This window comes from Ascaphus truei, chromosome 2 (genome assembly GCF_040206685.1).
Source record: "Ascaphus truei isolate aAscTru1 chromosome 2, aAscTru1.hap1, whole genome shotgun sequence".
Taxonomy (NCBI): Eukaryota; Metazoa; Chordata; class Amphibia; order Anura; family Ascaphidae; genus Ascaphus; species Ascaphus truei.
The window spans coordinates 132,960,003-132,977,940 of record NC_134484.1 but is presented as its reverse complement, the minus strand read 5'-3'; the positions used below and the strand labels follow the sequence as shown (position 1 = coordinate 132,977,940).

Below are 17,938 nucleotides of genomic sequence, written 5' to 3'. Positions count from 1 at the left end.
CACGTCATGTTACTGTGTGCACAGGGAGCGCGATCCTCACATGAGCACAGCGAGGTGGCAGGAATTGGGCTGCTGCAACTGCCTTGCTAATGGAAAGGTTGGTTGAGCCTGCACCCCTAGCTCTCTACAGCCCCAGGGCCCCCCTTATTCCTCGCTGCAACATCCCAACATGGGTGGAGAGTTGGAGCCCCATACTAATGTGAGGCAGACAGGTGGAGGGTAGGTTCTGATTTTGCACCTAGTGAAAGAACCTGGGAAATGCTGATATTTAAAGCAAAGCTCGGCTGTGAATGACCAGCCCGCTGCAGCAGGCGGGCTCAAAGCCTGGGCTGATTTAGCTTCTCCCCCACACGACAATTACAGGCTTTAGCCTTCCAATTACTCCAGAGCACACTTAACTTCTTAAAAGATTACATAAACAAATATCGATCACACGCGTATTGAAATGCTAAATCTTTGTAATATGTATTCGGTTTCCCCCTTCCCCCTCCGAAAAAACGATGATAGAAAAATGGAAATATTTAAATAACCAGAAAATATATGGATTTTTTTTAAGGGGCCCTTTCTGTTTGCGTTAGGCATGTGTTTGAGTTGGACAGACATGCATGATTTTCATTTTAAAATTGATCAGAAAAATGCATTGCTTGCTTTGACAATGTATTTCATCATTTTGAACATCTTCAGTTAATTTAAAAAAAACAAAAAAAAAAAAAAACACATCAACCCCCCGTGATTTTTACTGCTGGGATCGGGTAAAGACTTGTGCCACCACAACCTCAAGCACCAAGTTAATGATGCAGTGCTAATCTCTAAGGGCCGTTTAATTGCTCGGGCCATAAGAGAAGCCCAAAGGTTTAGCACCACTTGGCAAAATAATGCCCCATGAGTCCTAATGACACATTAGAGGTAGATGTTGCCTTATGTATATGTTTATTGTACATAATTCTTTGTTTCTACACTGTCTTTATGTTGAGCTGTGTGTCCATTAAAATGGAAACAAGTGATTAAAATAAGAAATTGGTTTGGTTAGGCCGGGGGTGTGCAAACTGGGGGGGTGGGGGCGGGAGATTTATTTGGGGGGGGCGTGGGTGGTTGCAGAGGCCCCGGGCCTTTAATGCCGGTAGATCGCGTGAGGCCCCTTCAACACTCCACTTACCGGGATTCAGCCGGCGGTGTGACGCGTCGCCAGAAGCCAAATGATGAAAATGGCAAGCGTAGTTTTCTATATTAAGCCTGTATGTGCAAAACACTTGTTATTGTGTATGTGTAATATGCTGCATTGGCTGATCATTATCTGCCTAGTGCAGGGATTCTCAACTCCAATCCTCAACATCCTCCCCCCTTCCCCACAGGTCAGGTTTGACGGATATCCCAGTTTCAGCACAGGTGGCTCAATCAGAGGCTCAGTCAAAGACTGTGCCTCTGAGCCGCCTGTGCTGAAGCAGGGATGGATTGAGCCACCTGTGCTGAAGCTGGTACTGATTGAGCCAGCTGTGTTGAAGCAGGGATATCCTGAAAACCTGAGCTGGTGGGGGTTTGGCAGGGGTCCTGAGGACTGGAGTTGAACACCCCTGCTCTAGGGACTATTATAATCTAAAACATAACATGCAAACAAGTGTTTCCTATATTAAAAGTGTGCAAGTGAATAAATCTTGTGTTTTATTTATTTTTTCCCTTGGGGGTTTTGTAGATTCTGGAAATAGACTTTCTTCCACCCAAGCAAATACTAGAAAAGGAGAAGATATTTTGGTAGCAGAAACATGTGACCTAGAACTGTCTCCACTTGCAAGTAAGCGCATTATTATTATTCACGGTTACATTAAAAGTATTACCAAATGCTACCAGTTCTGTTCAACTTCAACCACATACAACAGCACGTTGTAAAATGCAGTCCTGTTTAGCCTGGCTTTAACTTGCTGCAGTCTTTTAGACTTGTCACAGATGTTTTCACATTGCTGATGTGCACATGAATTCATGTCCTTGGGATGGTTCTTGTAACATTTTGCTTCAGGTCACAGATTTCAAGCAAACAAGCGTAAAAACATCCACTGCATTGTGTGTCCCACAAGCACAAACAGCCTGGTCAAGTAAATGTATTCCCCGAGCTTTTCTTACCCACTAATTGTAATTGAAAGCTCTCAAACTTTAAAACAAGGGTCTGAAATAACAAATGTATCATCTGCTCCATGCATAACATTTGCTTCACTTCTCGAGTCTTGATTGAAATGGTGCTGTCGTGAGTTACATTTCTAAACTGTGACAGGGCGATCCTATTGAAAGAGATGTTTGTTTTAAGACGATGAGTGCGGCAATGGTAAAGTGGGTGACACAATGAATAAGAGTTCAGGTCTGCAATTGTATTCCTTTTTTTTTTATTATTTAAACAGCTAGACATGAAAGAGGCGGCTTTGCTGCAGAGAAGCCGGTGTTCAACTTGGCTGCTGTTGTTGCAGAGACACTTGGTCTTGATGCACACGAGGAGTCTGTAAGTGATGTGAGCACAGTTGTGTTTTTTTGTTTCAAACAGTTTTTATTTCTTTTTTGGATAACATGGGGGAAGGGCGTGGGTACAGAAAAAAGGATAGGGGGGAAGGGGAAGCAGCCCCCACCATAATCAAAACAATAAAAAGTGATACTACTGTATCTTTAGTACAGTTTTAACAATATTAATAGGTATAGTCAAAAAGGAGAAAAAATAAAAACAAACAACCGGGGTGGGGGCTTGGGATGGGCAAGAGGTCCCTTTTGGTAATAATCCTTTTTTATTTTTCCTGATTCATTAATATATATTTTTTTCTTTCATTTTTGATATGGTTTAGTTTATAACTCTGACAATGCAGGAGATCTGACAAAGGCAGGAGATCCGTGCAGGCAGCTCCTTGCACACAGTCACTGATGCACACAGATACACACACAGATATATACACACACACTCACACACACACATACAGATACACACACCCAGATACACACACACACACTCACATACTCTCTCACACTCTCGCACACACTCACACATACACACACACACACACACACAGTGGAGAGCATTGGCAGCGACGGATGTGAGTGACGGGGGGGAGGAGGAAAGGCAGGAAATCCGTGCCGGCGGCTCCTTGCCTCCCCCTGCACCCACCGCCAGGACAGGCAAATGTACAACTCCCCCCACCTTCTCCTATCACCCGGGGCAGAAGGGGACGGAACACCGCGCAGACAGAGGAGCCAGGAGCAGGAAGGCAGACACACACACTCACTGTGTGCTCTGCACAAAGCGGAAGCCCGGCCCCCGGCTTCCTCTGGCCTGCAGCCAATCCCCTGCGGCCCGGCCGGCATTAAGGAGGGATGGTGGGGAGGGATAATCGGAGGGATGGTGGGGAGGATAATCGCGGCGCCCCTCTTGGCGCACCAGGGCGCCGCGGCGCACAGATTGGGAACCACTGCGTTACACACATGTACTAATGGTGAGCAACATGTAGCCTCGGGCTGAATAAAATCCACAGAGGGTCACGTGAGGCTTTTATGCACTCCTTTTAATTGCTTAGGTTGTCAAAATACAATCACTGTAATAGGATAATAAGGTAAAGTTGCATCGGAAATATCATTAAAACTTTTTTACAATATGCTTCTTTTTTTTTTTTTTAAGGTAATTTCATGGATTCTTTTTGTTTGTTAAAATGTTGGGAAAGAAACTAATTCTAACAGCTTGAAAAGTAAAATATCTGATGGATCAACTTTTTGTTTGTTAATCATGGACTTCCCATTGAAATGATTGCATTAAACTTATAGAACCGGAAGTTTGAGATGGAAGATGTATATCAGATTAAGTTTATTTTGTTGTAACTTGATAGAAATAAAATACAGGTGGTTGCCCTACAAACCATTTTTGAGGTATTTGACCAGTTTTAATCTCGGTCTTGAATTAATCTATAAAGTGTAGTATGAAAACCTTTCACTATTTATTTATTTTTTTGTGTGGCCTCGACATGTGCTTTTAGGAATCCCAGAATGTATTCGGTCATCCTAGAAGCAATGCTACCATAACATCTGTGCCTCAGAAGCATGAAGAACACTCCCCGAGACCCATCCAGCTTGAGTAAGTGCAGTGTGATGATACCCTTACACCTGTACCGCGATTATGACTAGTCAATGAAAAAGTAACAATAGTAGCAAAAATGTTTGAGTATTAATTGCCCCCTTGTTGGCCTGCAATTCTTTGCAAACCCCGAGCAATATGCAGTTATCCCCTTCCTAACTTAATGGGTTAGGCCACACTGTAGATGTGGGCCACCTTCAGCTTTTAGCAGGAACAAGAGTACAAACGCGAAGGCCCAAATCCACAAAAGGGCGCCAACTCCAGTGATCAAGACCCACCCCCCTCTCAGGGCAGGTTTTAAGGATATCCCAGCTTCAGCACAGGTGACTCGGTCTTTGACTTAGCCTCTGATTGAACTACCTGTGCTGAAGCTGGGATATCCTGAAAACCTGACCTGTTGGGGTGTATTGAGGCCGGAGTTGAGCACCTCTTTTCTAGATGCAGGGTAATACAGTACCGTCCTTTTATTATGCTCTGTTCCATCTGCATTTTTACATCACATGTAGATGTTTCCTTGGATCATTTATTTAGCTAATTAACCCGTGTTGGAGATCATTCAAATAGGACCAGTCTTTGAAGAGCGCTTAAAAAATAAAATAAAAAGGGTTCAGTAGTTGTTCTACAGAGATACTTGAGGAAATATAAGGATCGCATCAGCAAATGTATACTTCACATTGCCCAGGCCTTGAATATCAGCACATGAGCTGAGTCTGGCTTGATTTTACTGTTGCTTTTTTCCTTTATCCAGGTATTCAGAGGCGTCTCCAAGTAATCATCATGACATGGTATGGGCCACGCAGCAATCTTCTCCTGTGTTTGGGGCGGCTACTGCAAACATGGGGAGCAACACAGAAATGGACACCAGTTCTTCTTCTCCTTCTCTCCTGGACCTCGGAATTAAAAGTAGCTTGAAGACCCAATATCATAGCAAAGCATCGGATTTCCTAATGCACAAAATGCAGACAAAATCGGAGGATGTGGCCCTGGTGGCTCCACTCCGCCTCGGGACCGACACTAACTCTGCAATTAGCCAGACTTCAGGCAGCAGGCAGGTTGCCTTGAAGCGGAGCCCAAATGAATCGACCATCAGTGTCATCAGCACAAATGAATCTTTGGTGGCCAAGGACGTTTTCGGGCTTGAGCTGCATAAGCAGGCAGGAAGCCGGTGTGTGAAGAGGAAGAAGCAAGAGAACGAGGGCGAGTTCAGCTGTGAGACGACATCATTCAATAAGGAAAATAATATTCCCTTCAAAAGCGGCACTAGCACAGGCACCAGAGAGAGCTCTCTGGACAAGCCCCTAGACCTCTCTGATCGTTTCGCAGGGCTGCACCCTCAGGAGAGAAGTCATGACGGCACAGCAAACAAAGGGAAGCAAGCTGTTTCACAGGAAGCCTTGAAGCCGGTCCCCAAAAGTAACTCCTCTGCATTCAGGAATTTTCAGGGAAGCTCCTTTGTACACAGAGACTCAAGCGAGTATCCCCATCAGCATGAGGGGCCGGAGAAAGCACTTGTCCCAATTAAGGGGGATCATTATGCCTTCAGCACGCATGGAGATAAAGGAGCTGAACATGACAGCCAGCTTTTTGAAGACTTGGAGGTGGATGAACTTTCTATATGTGTGTTGGTTAATGCAGGGGTGCGCAAACTATTTAAGTCTTGGCCACGGTCATCGTTTTGTCATTTGACGAAATGACGCCACGTAGTTATGGCGACCCGTCAGGAGAAGCCAGAGAGAGACGGTAATTGGCCGTTACTGAGGCCCCACACTCTCCCCGGCAACCAATTTAAATGTGGGGAAGAGTGCGGGGCCTCTGTAATCGCGGCACCCACCCCTCCCCCCCCCCTGTAGAAAATGTTGCGTCCCTCAGTTTGCGCCCTCCCCCCCCTGGGTTAATGTACTTTGGGGTTAATCCTTAAACTGTGATCATGCCAGTGGGGGGCACTTTCGCACGGCAACGCACATCGGGTTCAGTGGTGGTTTTCATGCTATATTGCCCCGATCAGCCCGATTTGAGCTTTTTAAGGAATAACCCTCTATGTGTGGTAGTCATGTGTCGCCATTCTGAGGTGCAGACGTGCAGTCACAATGCTAAATGTTCCTTCACTACCACTTCAAGTGGAAAATCCTCCACAGCAGAATTACCTGGTAAGAAGTGACGCTTTGAGATAAGTGGATTAATAAGGAGCACTGGCTGCAGGCACTGCAGGTTTGTTACCATTTTGCAGCCTGAAACCACTTTGCTTCAAAAGCATGAAGCAAAGTGGGCCATTTAAAGATTAAAATAGTCTACTCCTTTCAAGGGGAGACAAAGTTTCTATTAATTTCAAGTGGGCCACCAGTCATGCAAGCAGCCTAGCAGATCTCATCAAATCGGGATACACTGGCAGTCACACTATCTTCTAAGAAGGGGATCGATACATACATTTGTTAACATGCAATCAGTATGGGCTGTAAGGCAACAAATATCATTTTTTATTTACCGACAATGGTGCAATAGACAACTCGCCTTAGTGTGTGTTGCTTGATTGCTACATCGTCTAACTTTATGCTGTAGCCTTCTCTTGTGGTTCACTTTGTTATGGGCTTCATACCTTCTTTCAGATTGGAGGCCCCCATGAGCCAAAAAGAAAAACTAGACCAGTGCACAGAGGCTGTGAGCTGGCATCTGTGCTCCAACCAAACCCCAGTATGATGCTGACCAAAATCATATCACTGCATAATGAGCAAGGTAAGAGAGAGGGTTTAAAGGAGCAGAGCTTCTCTCCTGTGCCCTCTGAACCCCCCCCCCCCTTTGCGGGTCCCTATTTGCCCATGTATTGCGGGAGATTTAAACTGCCATTTTGTTTCCCCTTGCGGGGACACTACTTGTAGCACCTTCCCTGATGATAAGTATTTCCAGAACCAGGAGGTCCTTTGGAGTTGGAGGGTTTAAAAGAAAAACCCTGAGCAGGATGCCTTTTAAGACCTGTTTAAGTGGCAACATCCATTGGCTTAAAAAATGAATAACCTGGTTGTTGCTGTGCTTCAGTATAAACAATGATTAAAGTAGTGTGAAGAAAATGTGTTAAGCTCTGTATTGTTTCAAAGATTTCCTCTTTTTTTTCTTCTTTGTTAAGCAGAATAAAACATTTGCAATGTCTCTGTAAAGCGCTGCGTAAAACTAGCAGCACTATACAAGAACATATTATTATTATTATTATTATTAACCCATATTTTCAAGTTGCTGTGAGTTAGTACCATTCATGGCAGTTACTACTTTATTGTTTGGGATTTGAAATGAACAGTTGTCTACACCTCATGAGTAATAGAACAGAACTGTTTTGACACACAGGAGGTGAAAGGATCAGTGTATCTGTAACAGCTGGAACCGAACTCTGTGTTCCATTCCTACTGTGTTCCATTCCTAAGCTGTGCACTGTGCTCGTGTTGTGATGGAATAAATGCTGTTCTGTGTTATAATGCACAGCAGCATAGTTGAAACAAAAATAGAAGAAAAACTACGTTCTGTCCAAAATGATCAGAGGGTAATCTAATCCCTAAATGCAGGCGTTGCTCAGAACTCAAAACTAAATATAATTTTTTTTGGGGGAAAAAAAAAAATGAGGCCCCACTGAGCACTCTGTTACATATTTACATTTATTGTACACAAATTCCTAAACAAAAATTGTTCATAAAAATTAATTGTGGGAGTAAATGTCTGCACATGCTCAACAATAAAACATGGTGACGTTACCACCAGCAACACACACTTCAAAAGACTGCAAAATGCACCCCTCAAATAAGTTAAAGAAACACTTCTTATTTTTATTTTTTTTTAAATGTTCGCTCATGCTAATATTGTAATCTGTAGTGCTAAATCAAGAGTATATTCTTTTCTATTCTATGCCCATCAGAAGTTTGATTATTGCACTAGTAAGGCGATGTTAAATGCTGAGAAAAGTTGTTAGAAGAACAGTGTTCTGATTCTGAAACACATCGTTTATCTGTTACTTATTTTAACTTGTTTATGAATGACCTTGAGGTTGACATAGAAAGCAAAGTCTCCATCTTTTGCTGATGACACTAAATTGCGTAAGGTAGTAAAATCAGAGCAGGATGTAATTTCCCTCCAGAAGGACTTGGATAGACAGGAAACTTGGGCAGGTAAATGACAGATGAGGTTTAATACAGACGAATGTAAGGTTATGTATTTGGGAAGCAAGAATAAACAGGCAACTTACACATTAAATGATTGAGAAGGATTTAGGAGTGCTTGTAGACAGCAGGCTTAGCAATAGTGCCCAATGTCGGGCAGCTGCAAATGCAAGTAAATGTGGGATGGGGGGAAATGAGCATAATTATGCCACTGTATAAATTGAATCTTGCATCTTGAATATGGAGTATACTTTTGGGCAGCGCTCCATAAAATACCTGATGGAACTAGAAAAAGTGAAGTGAAGAGCCACCAAATTAATAAAGGGGATAGAAAATCTGACTTGCGAGGAGAGACTGGCTGATTTTAAATTTGTTTACATCTAGGAGGGGATATCAAAACTATATACAAATATATTTGGGGACAATACAGCGAGCTTTCAAAAAAAACTATTCATCCCAAGGGCAGTACTTACGGCACATGGTTATACATTAAAGCTGCAGTTCAAGCAATATCTTACGTGTTTTTTTTTGTTTTTTTAATATATCAGTTCTGTACTATGAGAAATACTTGTGGCATTTTTTTAAAAAAAAATTTGAGGAAAAAAAACAATTTTTGAAGACATTTTTATGTATTCTAATGTAACACACAATTTTGTTTCTATTGCAACCATTTACAAAGTCACATCTCCTTCCTCTTCTGAAACAGGCTCTGGCACACCCCTGTTTGAGCTCTGCCCTCTCTCTAGCAGTGCACCAATTGTATCTAGTGCCTACCTGGTTACATGATCTTCCACACAGAACTTTGCATCATGGGTACTCATCTGCAGCACTGACTGTGATTTAGTGAACCCCCAAGCCGAATCTTCGCTAATCGATCAGCACCGTAGCTAATCACTTGTCAGTGTGCAGATTGTATTGATGATAATAATTTAAACGGCAGCTTGAACTGCTGCTTTAAGGTTGAAGGAAATGAGATTTCACCAGCAACAAAAGAAAGGGTTCTTTACAGTAAGGGCAGTTAAAATGTGGAATTCATTACCCATGGAGACTGTAATGGCAGATACAATAGATATCTTTAAAAAAAATGTTGGATATCTTTTTGGAAAGGTATACAAGAATATACCAAATAAGTAAACATGGGAAGGATGTTGATCCAGGTAGTAATCTGATTGCCAATAGTTGGCAAGTCAGGACGGAATTTGTTTTTCCCTTTGAGAGATCATATGTCACGGGTTTTTGTTTGCCTTCTTCTGGACCAATATACTGTAAGTATGGATATAGGATAAAGTATCTGTAGTCTAAATTTAGCATAGGTAGAACTTGATGGATGTATGTCTTCTTTACCTCATCTGCTATGTAACTACAGGTAAACCCCGTTATAATGCGCCTCGTTATACCGCAATTCGGTTATAACGCGTTTTAGTTTTTTTTTGCACACACTCTCACTGCACACACTGCACACACACTGCTCACTGCACACACACTGCTCACACTGACACACACTGCACACACACTGCTCATTGTTCACACTGCAAACTGCACACACTGCACACACACTACTCATTGCTCACACTGCACACTGCACACTGCACACTGCACTCACACTGACACACACTGCACACTGCACACACACTGCTCATTGCTTACACTGCACACACTGCTCATTGCTCACACTGCACACTGCACACTGCACACACTGCTCATTGCTCTTTACCTCATCTGCTATGTAACTACAGGTAAACCCCGTTATAATGCGCCTCGTTATACCGCAATTCGGTTATAACGCGTTTTAGGTTTTTTTTGCACACACTCTCACTGCACACACTGCACACACACTGCTCACTGCACACACACTGCTCACACTGACACACACTGCACACACACTACTCATTGCTCACACTGCACACTGCACACTGCACTCACACTGACACACACTGCACACTGCACACACACTGCTCATTGCTCACACTGCACACACTGCACACACACTGATCATTGCTTACACTGCACACACTGCTCATTGCTCACACTGCACACTGCACACACACTGCTCATTGCTCACACTGCACACACTGCTCATTGCTCACACTGCACACACTGCACACACACTGCTCATTGCTCACACTGCACACACTGCACACACACTGCTCATTGCTCACACTACACACACACACACACACACACACACACACACACACACACCCCTCCCAATACACATATACATAAATCAGCCTTACCTTGGGGATGATTGGTGAGGCCTGTGGCTGCAGGGGGGGGGGCGCTGCGTGCCGGTGGGGGTGGTGCTGCGGTGGAGGGGGGTGATGGCTGCGGGGGCCCCCGATGCTGCGGGGGCCCCCGATGCTGCGGGGGCCCCCGATGCTGCGGGGGCTGGTGGGATGGCCCGGTGCAGCGCGGGGGGCAGGTAGGTGGGGGTAGGTTGGCGGTACGGCCCGGGGCGGGGGGTGGGACGTCATTGTGCTGTGTGGGGGTGGCGGGGCCCTGCGCTGCGGCGGAGTGGCAGGACGACCCTGCGCTACGGCGGGGCGAGGGCCCGGTCCTGCGAGGGGGGGTGATGGTGCTGGGGGAGGGGAGGTGACGGTGCTGGGGATGGGGGGGTTGGTGCTGCGGGGGTCCAGGCGGCTGATCACCTGTTCCCCGGGCCTCCCTCTCGCGCCGAAGCTGATGACTTCCGGCAGACCGGCACTGTCGATAGGGAGACCAGTGCCGGTGCAGTTTTTTTTTTAACATATACTGTACTGTATTAAATTAACAGGCACGGCCCTTTGCCCTGGGAGGGAGATGGAGGGGGCTGGGAGGGAGGGAGAGGGAGGAGGCATGTGGCCCGCATGTAGGGCTTCCGGACACCTCTTCCTTCCTTCCCTCCTCCCTCCCTCCCGAACAGGCGCGCGGCGGCCATTTTTTTTTTAATTAGCGCGACCCCGTTACTAACGCGGTGGACACGGGGTGGACCCCGAGGACCGCGTTATAACGGGGTTTACCTGTATTATCATTCTGTTGATTTCACTGTTATGATATACATGAGCTGTTTTGTAGGCCTATTACAGGCCACATTTTAGTACTAACATACACCTGTGGTTCGCTTATGTCACAACAGCAAAAATGTTGCTTAATGGGGCACATGGCCGCATAGTAGTGAAGTAAAATGTTTAGCTAAGCCAAGTTGACTAAGGCCTCGGCCATGTTATCTGCTTGCTTGCTGAAGCAGATGCGCGCTTCCGCTCAGCACTGAGCCCCTACAGCCGCCATTAGAGCGGCTTTAGTAGGGGCTCGCCTACGCTTCCGCAAGCGCGCGTAAGCGCAGGTCTTAGGGAATATTAAAATTTCCCCGCTTGCCGGTGCGACAGGCCGGTCACGTGAGCGGTTCACCCAATGAGGGCGAACCAGCTCTGGATGCCACTGGCCCGCCCCTGGCATGCCCCCTGACGGCGCGCAGGGCAAGCAACCGCAAGGCCAGGGAAAGCACCCGCTTTCCCTGCGCCTCAGCACGCCAGCGGTAAGCACTAAATCTTCTGGCATTTACGGTAGTGATCGCTTCAGCTGTGATCACATGGCCGCCACTGCCCCCCAGCTGATGGAAACAAAAGTAGACAGGGGCTCCACTTCCGTTTCGACCTGGCCTACCGCTTCTGCCAGATCATCCCTTACCTGGTACATTAATAGGGCACAGTGAAGTTTCATCTAACACTTCAATGTTCAGTCGCAGTAAAGTATTTGTGCACGGAGTGACGTTAATACTGTTTTTTTTTTTTGTTTTCCTCTGACCCCAGAACCAGCATTTAAATAGAGCATTATACCTGATATCCAAAGCATGCCCATTGTAATATGTTACTAGTCCATCCAATTGCTAGCAACTGCAATAATAGCGTACATTGTACATTGTACGCTTTGTGAGAAGAATACTGATGTGCAAGTGTTCCGTGACAAGGGACGCGTCTCTTCCCGCATGGATATCCTGTTACGCTGAGTAAGCATTGGATAAGGTTGACCAGAAGTGGGTGCATTTCAGCATGTCTCTGTGCTCTGTATTTTAAAGAGCCCTTGAAAAGTAGCTGTAATGCTACATGTAAATGTTGTACATTGTGCACCCCCTGCTGGAAAATGCTTATTCCACAAACACTTAATTAAAAAAAACCTTATTGCCTACTCATCAGACTATTGCTAATAAAACTCTTTGACCGAGTCGAGTCAGTAGTGTCCTGAGCTCGTGGGGGTAACACAAACTTAAGCCCCCAAACTGCACCTCAGTGTGAGCAGACCGCATGGACAGTGTAGCGGTCAATTACTGCTGGAGCTTTCAAAGTAACACCCCATAATGCCTTGCTGCTGTGGATGCAAAGCATTGTGGGAAGCTACTTTGGAAGCTCCTGCTGTGATCAACAGCTATACCCACTCCACCCTATGGTGCAGTCTGGGGCCTACTAAGTGCACAGTCCCCACACAGGCTCAGGAACCCACTATCCTGCCTAGTATCTACCATTACATTTTTCTTTTTTGGCGAACCCCTTGGAGACACCTCACAAACCCCTATAAAGGATGGTGCTGACAACTTCTTCCTATAGGAAGATCACCGTTGCCTCCTCATACACAAACATTACATTGAATACTTGCTGTGAGAACTCACTGAAGATGTGGGTGATGCCGTGTTTTGCCCCCTCCCCTTTTTTCCCCCCTAATGTACTAAAATAACAAAAGTTTATCTTTTGTGTTTAGATTATCCTATTTGTTTAGTGTCTTTCTTTAAAATACAAACACAAAATTTGCAATAATGATTATTTTGTATTTTGTTAGGCAAGCATTCTCTGGATAACATGCAGTGGAGCATTGATCCAGGGGCAGACCTTTCCCAGTACAAAATGGACGTCACTATGATAGACACCAAGGTAAAAAAAACTAACATGCAATTAAACACATTTTTGTTTATTTCAAATTGTTATTTTAAAACATATATGAGGAGGTACAGAAAAAAAGAGAAGTCTGGAATTTTGAACGGATTAATCAACACGCTGTACAGGTATTAGTGCCCTTGAGTTTACGCGGGGAGTTATTGGGGTAAGAGAGGAGAGCGAGAAAATAAATCTAAAACTTGAAGCAGCATTTCATTTATAACATTTATTGGCTGTGTATATTAGATACGAACTGCAATTTTTCTCCACTTCGGCCTTTTAAATGATTTTTTTATCTATTCAGCGTCCTTGGGTTGCTATGGCTACTGTTAAGGAGGCCACACCACTTCCTCTTTGGAAACAGGCAGCCATATTGCGTACCCTTGGAAGCAGGATCTGTTCCGATCAATCACAGGAGAACGGATCCATCGGCAGCTTAGATCAGCTGTGCGCAAACTGGGGGGCGCCCCCTTGGGGGGGCACAAGATTATTTAGGGGGGGCGAGGGCTGCGTGCGGGGAAACCTGGGGGCGGGCAGAGCTGTGCACGGGCGGCCAGAAGCTCCGTGCTGAGGCTGCTTCTCTGCTCTGTCTTGCAGAGGGGGCGGGGCCTTGCTGCGGGGGCGGGGCTTTCCTTCCCTGCACACAGACATCCCCTCCTCCTCCTGTGTTACCTGTCCCAGTTTTCCGCAGCATGGGGGACAGGAGCAGGCTTACAGTAGTACTTCCTCCCCCAGGTGAAAGTCTGTGACTTATGATTGTGTGTGGTGTGTGTGTTTTGTGCCTGTGTTGGTTGTGATTGTGTGTGTGTTGTGATATTAGAGTGTGTTGTGTCTGTGTTGTGATTGTGTGTATGTGTTTTGTGATTAAATGCAGCGGTGCGCAAACTGGGGGGCGTACGGTCTCCAAAGCTTGGTGCTTCGGGAGACAAACAAAATTGACTTTGAAGCGCGCTCAGCAGCAGTCACGCGCACACACATACACAGCCACACAGAAATAGCCCCGATCCATGCCCCCCCGCTCGTGCTTGCAAAATTATGCTGGACACCCTGTGCTCATGCTTGGAGAGTTGGTGATGTCACCGCTCTCAGTGGCAGAGTGGACACAGCCTAATTTTGCAAGCGCGAGCTGTTAATTTATATATATTTGTATTTACATTGTATACCGTTTAATAAAGGCTTTTTTTTCTCATGTGATTTTGATTACATCAGGCAGGGGGGGCCCGAGAAATTTCATGGGTGAAAAGTGGGGCTCGGCATAAAAAGTTTGCTCACCCCTGGGTTAGATAATTGCATTGCCGTGAGGGCGAAAACTGCTCCCATGTATTAAAACAGGAATGGCCTTCTAATTCCCTATGGACATATAAGTTCTCAGAAAAAAAATATTCTAAGAGACCACTAGTCATAGTTGAGGAATAAGTAAAGTCGCAAGACCTCAAGGGTCATTATAATAAAACGATCAGTTATTAGGTCGTATTTACCTTTTCAGCAATATTTACTTTTTTTGTTCCTGCGATTGTTCTACATCAGTGGCCCCAAGCCTATGTTTGGGAAAGGACATTGATGAAGCTCGGTGGCTTCTCCTTGGCCATCTCTTGGTATCCTCCTCTCTCGATTTGAGCTAAATGTAGAGCTGGTCGCTTCAGTAAGGAGGCATTGCAGCAGATTGGGCGACTTGTCATTTTATTTATTTATTTTTTAAACATTGAGAAGTGGTGGTTTTAAGCAGAGCCGGCCCAGAATCAAGGACAAGCCTGGGACTATATCAATAAAGAAGTAGATTTGTTTCTGTAGGTCAGCAATCGCGATGCATTGCCACCATATATGCACCATTGTACCAACTTGAACACAGCCCCAAAACATATAGGGGAGAAGTTTAATATAATATATTTTCCCTAAATATTATTGTGTGTGTCCAAACCTATGGGCTGAAGAAATGAATACTGCACACGAATCTTGAGTGTTGAGATTATAGTCCACAAAAACCAAACTTTCGGTCCTGTACAAAGCACTTTCCTCAGGACCGAAGAGTTGGTGGATTTTTTTTTTTGGACTATATTATAAAATTCCTGAACACTCACGGTTTGTGTGCTGTTAATTGCTTCAGACCATTGGTTTGAGTGATGTATTTCTTGAATTTATTGATTAAATATACGTGCATATGTCCAGTTAGCCACTGCTTTCACTTTGTGCATTATGCAGTCATACAATAAATCGGCTAAACTCTATTGCAAAAGATCTCTAAAAATCTCAAATTCCTTTTTCTATTTGGTCAGGATGGGAGCCCGACAAAGCAAGAGATCGATGATATGGACTACACATATGTTAGTGAAAGTATGTTATCCAAGGTGAAAAAGCAAGAGAAGATTGACATAGGTAGTCCAAGTAAGTCACTGTATGTATGTAATGTATGTATGTATATGTGTTATCATACCATTCACATACTGTACAGTAATGTGGGACCCTTTTTTTTTTTTTTTTTTTCTTCTTAAATGTTTATCCAGCACCGTACAAACTTTTGGGATTAAGCACCCATTGGCCAGATGGCGAGAAAACGATTGCGTTGTAAGAGCCAGTATCTTACCTGGACATCAGTGTTTTTGTCCTAACTATCCTCTGGTTGCATGGAAATAAATATAATTTTGTTCCATTCCAGTCATTTATTTAAGGTAGCATTAGTTCAGAGGAGCTGCATGTTTTAAGTTTCACTACTTCCGTACAAAAATATCTTCAGTCGCAACAACCGGAAGTCCCATCTGGTGCTTGGACGCCCTCTGCATCCTCAGACATTCAGAAACAAACACACACCCTGTTTTTAACCAGGAATGCCTTTCACAGGATCGCTAGCTACCAAGGCGTTTAAAAAATACCATTAAATTACTTTTTTTTAACGAGGAGTCCTTTACGAAGCCACAGTCTGGGGAAAAGCAGAAGCTGATCTAGTATGGTAACTTTTTGTTAGACCTTGGCATGCCAATTGCATACATTTTCATGAAATTAAAAATAATGATGTGTTTAGTGTCACTAACAACAATTCTGTGCAGTGAGTTGCCAGTTATAACTGTGTAAGGCAGCGAGTACTTTGTTTGCACTGTATCATAGGGGTTAGTACGACCTCTTGGTGAGAAGATGTACTAGAAATCTAATGTCGCACTGCTTTCTTTTCACTCTTCTTCAGTGTTGATCATTTCAGACCTCTGGCAATGCTACAGGTTTCTTAATAATCACGCCCCAGAGACTTGTGTGAGCAAATTGTCAAAATAGAGTGCAAGAAAAAGCTATCGCTTGTGACGTCCATCATTTTCCTATACTGTGCATTACCCCTTGTACAGCCTGTATATGGCCTGCAATTCCGTGCGTACTAGCAGCAATAGGATTAAGTGATTGATTGTTATTTTCTGCAGCAGAAAAAAGCAGCGAGCGGGATGACAGCTTTGGGGAAATATTTGACAAGACGGAGTGTGGCGAGTATGCATCGTACCTGGAAGAAAAGCATCCCTCCCAGAGGTTTGACCGCGAGGAAGAGGATGAGGTGTCTGCACTGAAACAGAAATTGACCACAAAAACGGGAAAAGAAAGAGGTCAGTAGCTAATACTCCATCGGATTTTCTTTTTTGGAACCTGTTCACACAGTAATTAGTTGAGTCTGTGGGCGCGCAGAAGATCTTTCCTCAAAAGTTTGCAGTCTGACATGAGCAAGTCGGGGCGCTGGTAGAAGTCACCTTGAGATCAGATTTAGTGAAGATTTTTAGGGTGATTAGCTTTAATTCATCGGATAGCTCCTGCCGGCCGACAAGTACCAGATCGGAAAATGAAGATGAATGCTTATGGAGTAGATTATTTTTTTATTTTATTTTTGTAATCTTGGGAATGTAGAATTTGACATCCAGGATCATTGTGAGATTAAGTGGGCTACACAATACTTCTGTCTTAAAATTGGCACATGCAAAAACTCATCTCTCTACCATTAATTTATTTGTACATGGTAAATACAGTACTCACATTCCCATGAATGAAACCATTGTTCTTTGTTTTTTTTTTTCACACGAAATAGATTTAACTTATTTTAATAATAACTAATTATTAGGCACCCAACCAAAGAACTTTAATAGTCTATTGGTTGTACTGAAGAAGTCATCTTCTCTTGGCCCTTAATTGCAATTCACAGGAGGGTTCAAAGAGAAGGGTAATATTCTTAGTTGTTAGTGATTTTCATATAAAAATATGAGTGGGGTATGATGCAACTGTTATGCAATAACAAAAATTGACCCGGCTTTAACAGTGGTGTGAGGCAACCCCACTTCTTAAACAGGTGTATGTAGTATGTGATCTGCACTGCTACCGTTCTCCCACTTTTCCTAAACATACTACTAATAGTCGTGCAGCACCTTTTCCCCCACCCTTAGGATGCGCTTATAGTGCCGGCGACGTCAGGCTGCGGACCCTGGAAAAATCAAATTGAGATGACTTCCACCGATTGCAGCCATACTTACTATAAGCACACACGACGGCGGCAATGCATTTGTTTTGAAGCGACGTCGCCGGCACTATAAGCGCAGCCTAAGTGAGATCATACAGCTACCGGTTTATGGATACAAAAAAGACACAGCGCACAACGCTCATAGTGCATTACAAAATATTATTGACATATATAATAAATGGGTGAGTATTTTGCGTACATCAAATACAATAATAACGAGCAGTTTCGGGATATTTTACCCAACGCCTCCGGAGACCAGAAAGGGTGTCCTTGCAGGAGTGTTGCTGCTGTCCTCGATTTTGCAGGGTCCTATTGAAATTGGTGCACA

General features: G+C 44.3%; 1 protein-coding gene across 8 annotated transcripts in view; it reads left to right on the top strand.

Annotated features, from left to right (window-relative positions):
* The window catches only part of RBBP8 (RB binding protein 8, endonuclease), a 70,759-nt gene that overhangs the window by 37,607 nt on the left and 15,214 nt on the right, over window positions 1-17,938 (top strand). For 5 of the 8 annotated variants that reach the window (XM_075585170.1, XM_075585180.1, XM_075585139.1 and 2 more), the window contains 8 exons: window positions 1,691-1,789; window positions 2,388-2,494; window positions 3,996-4,093; window positions 4,842-5,691; window positions 6,697-6,823; window positions 13,039-13,130; window positions 15,407-15,515; window positions 16,535-16,711. In XM_075585170.1, the coding sequence (XP_075441285.1) occupies window positions 1,691-1,789; window positions 2,388-2,494; window positions 3,996-4,093; window positions 4,842-5,691; window positions 6,697-6,823; window positions 13,039-13,130; window positions 15,407-15,515; window positions 16,535-16,711 (1,659 nt within the window). The remainder of the gene's footprint in view (window positions 1-1,690; window positions 1,790-2,387; window positions 2,495-3,995; window positions 4,094-4,841; window positions 5,692-6,696; window positions 6,824-13,038; window positions 13,131-15,406; window positions 15,516-16,534; window positions 16,712-17,938) is intronic. The other 3 variants (XM_075585164.1, XM_075585167.1, XM_075585187.1) reach the window with 3 other exon arrangements.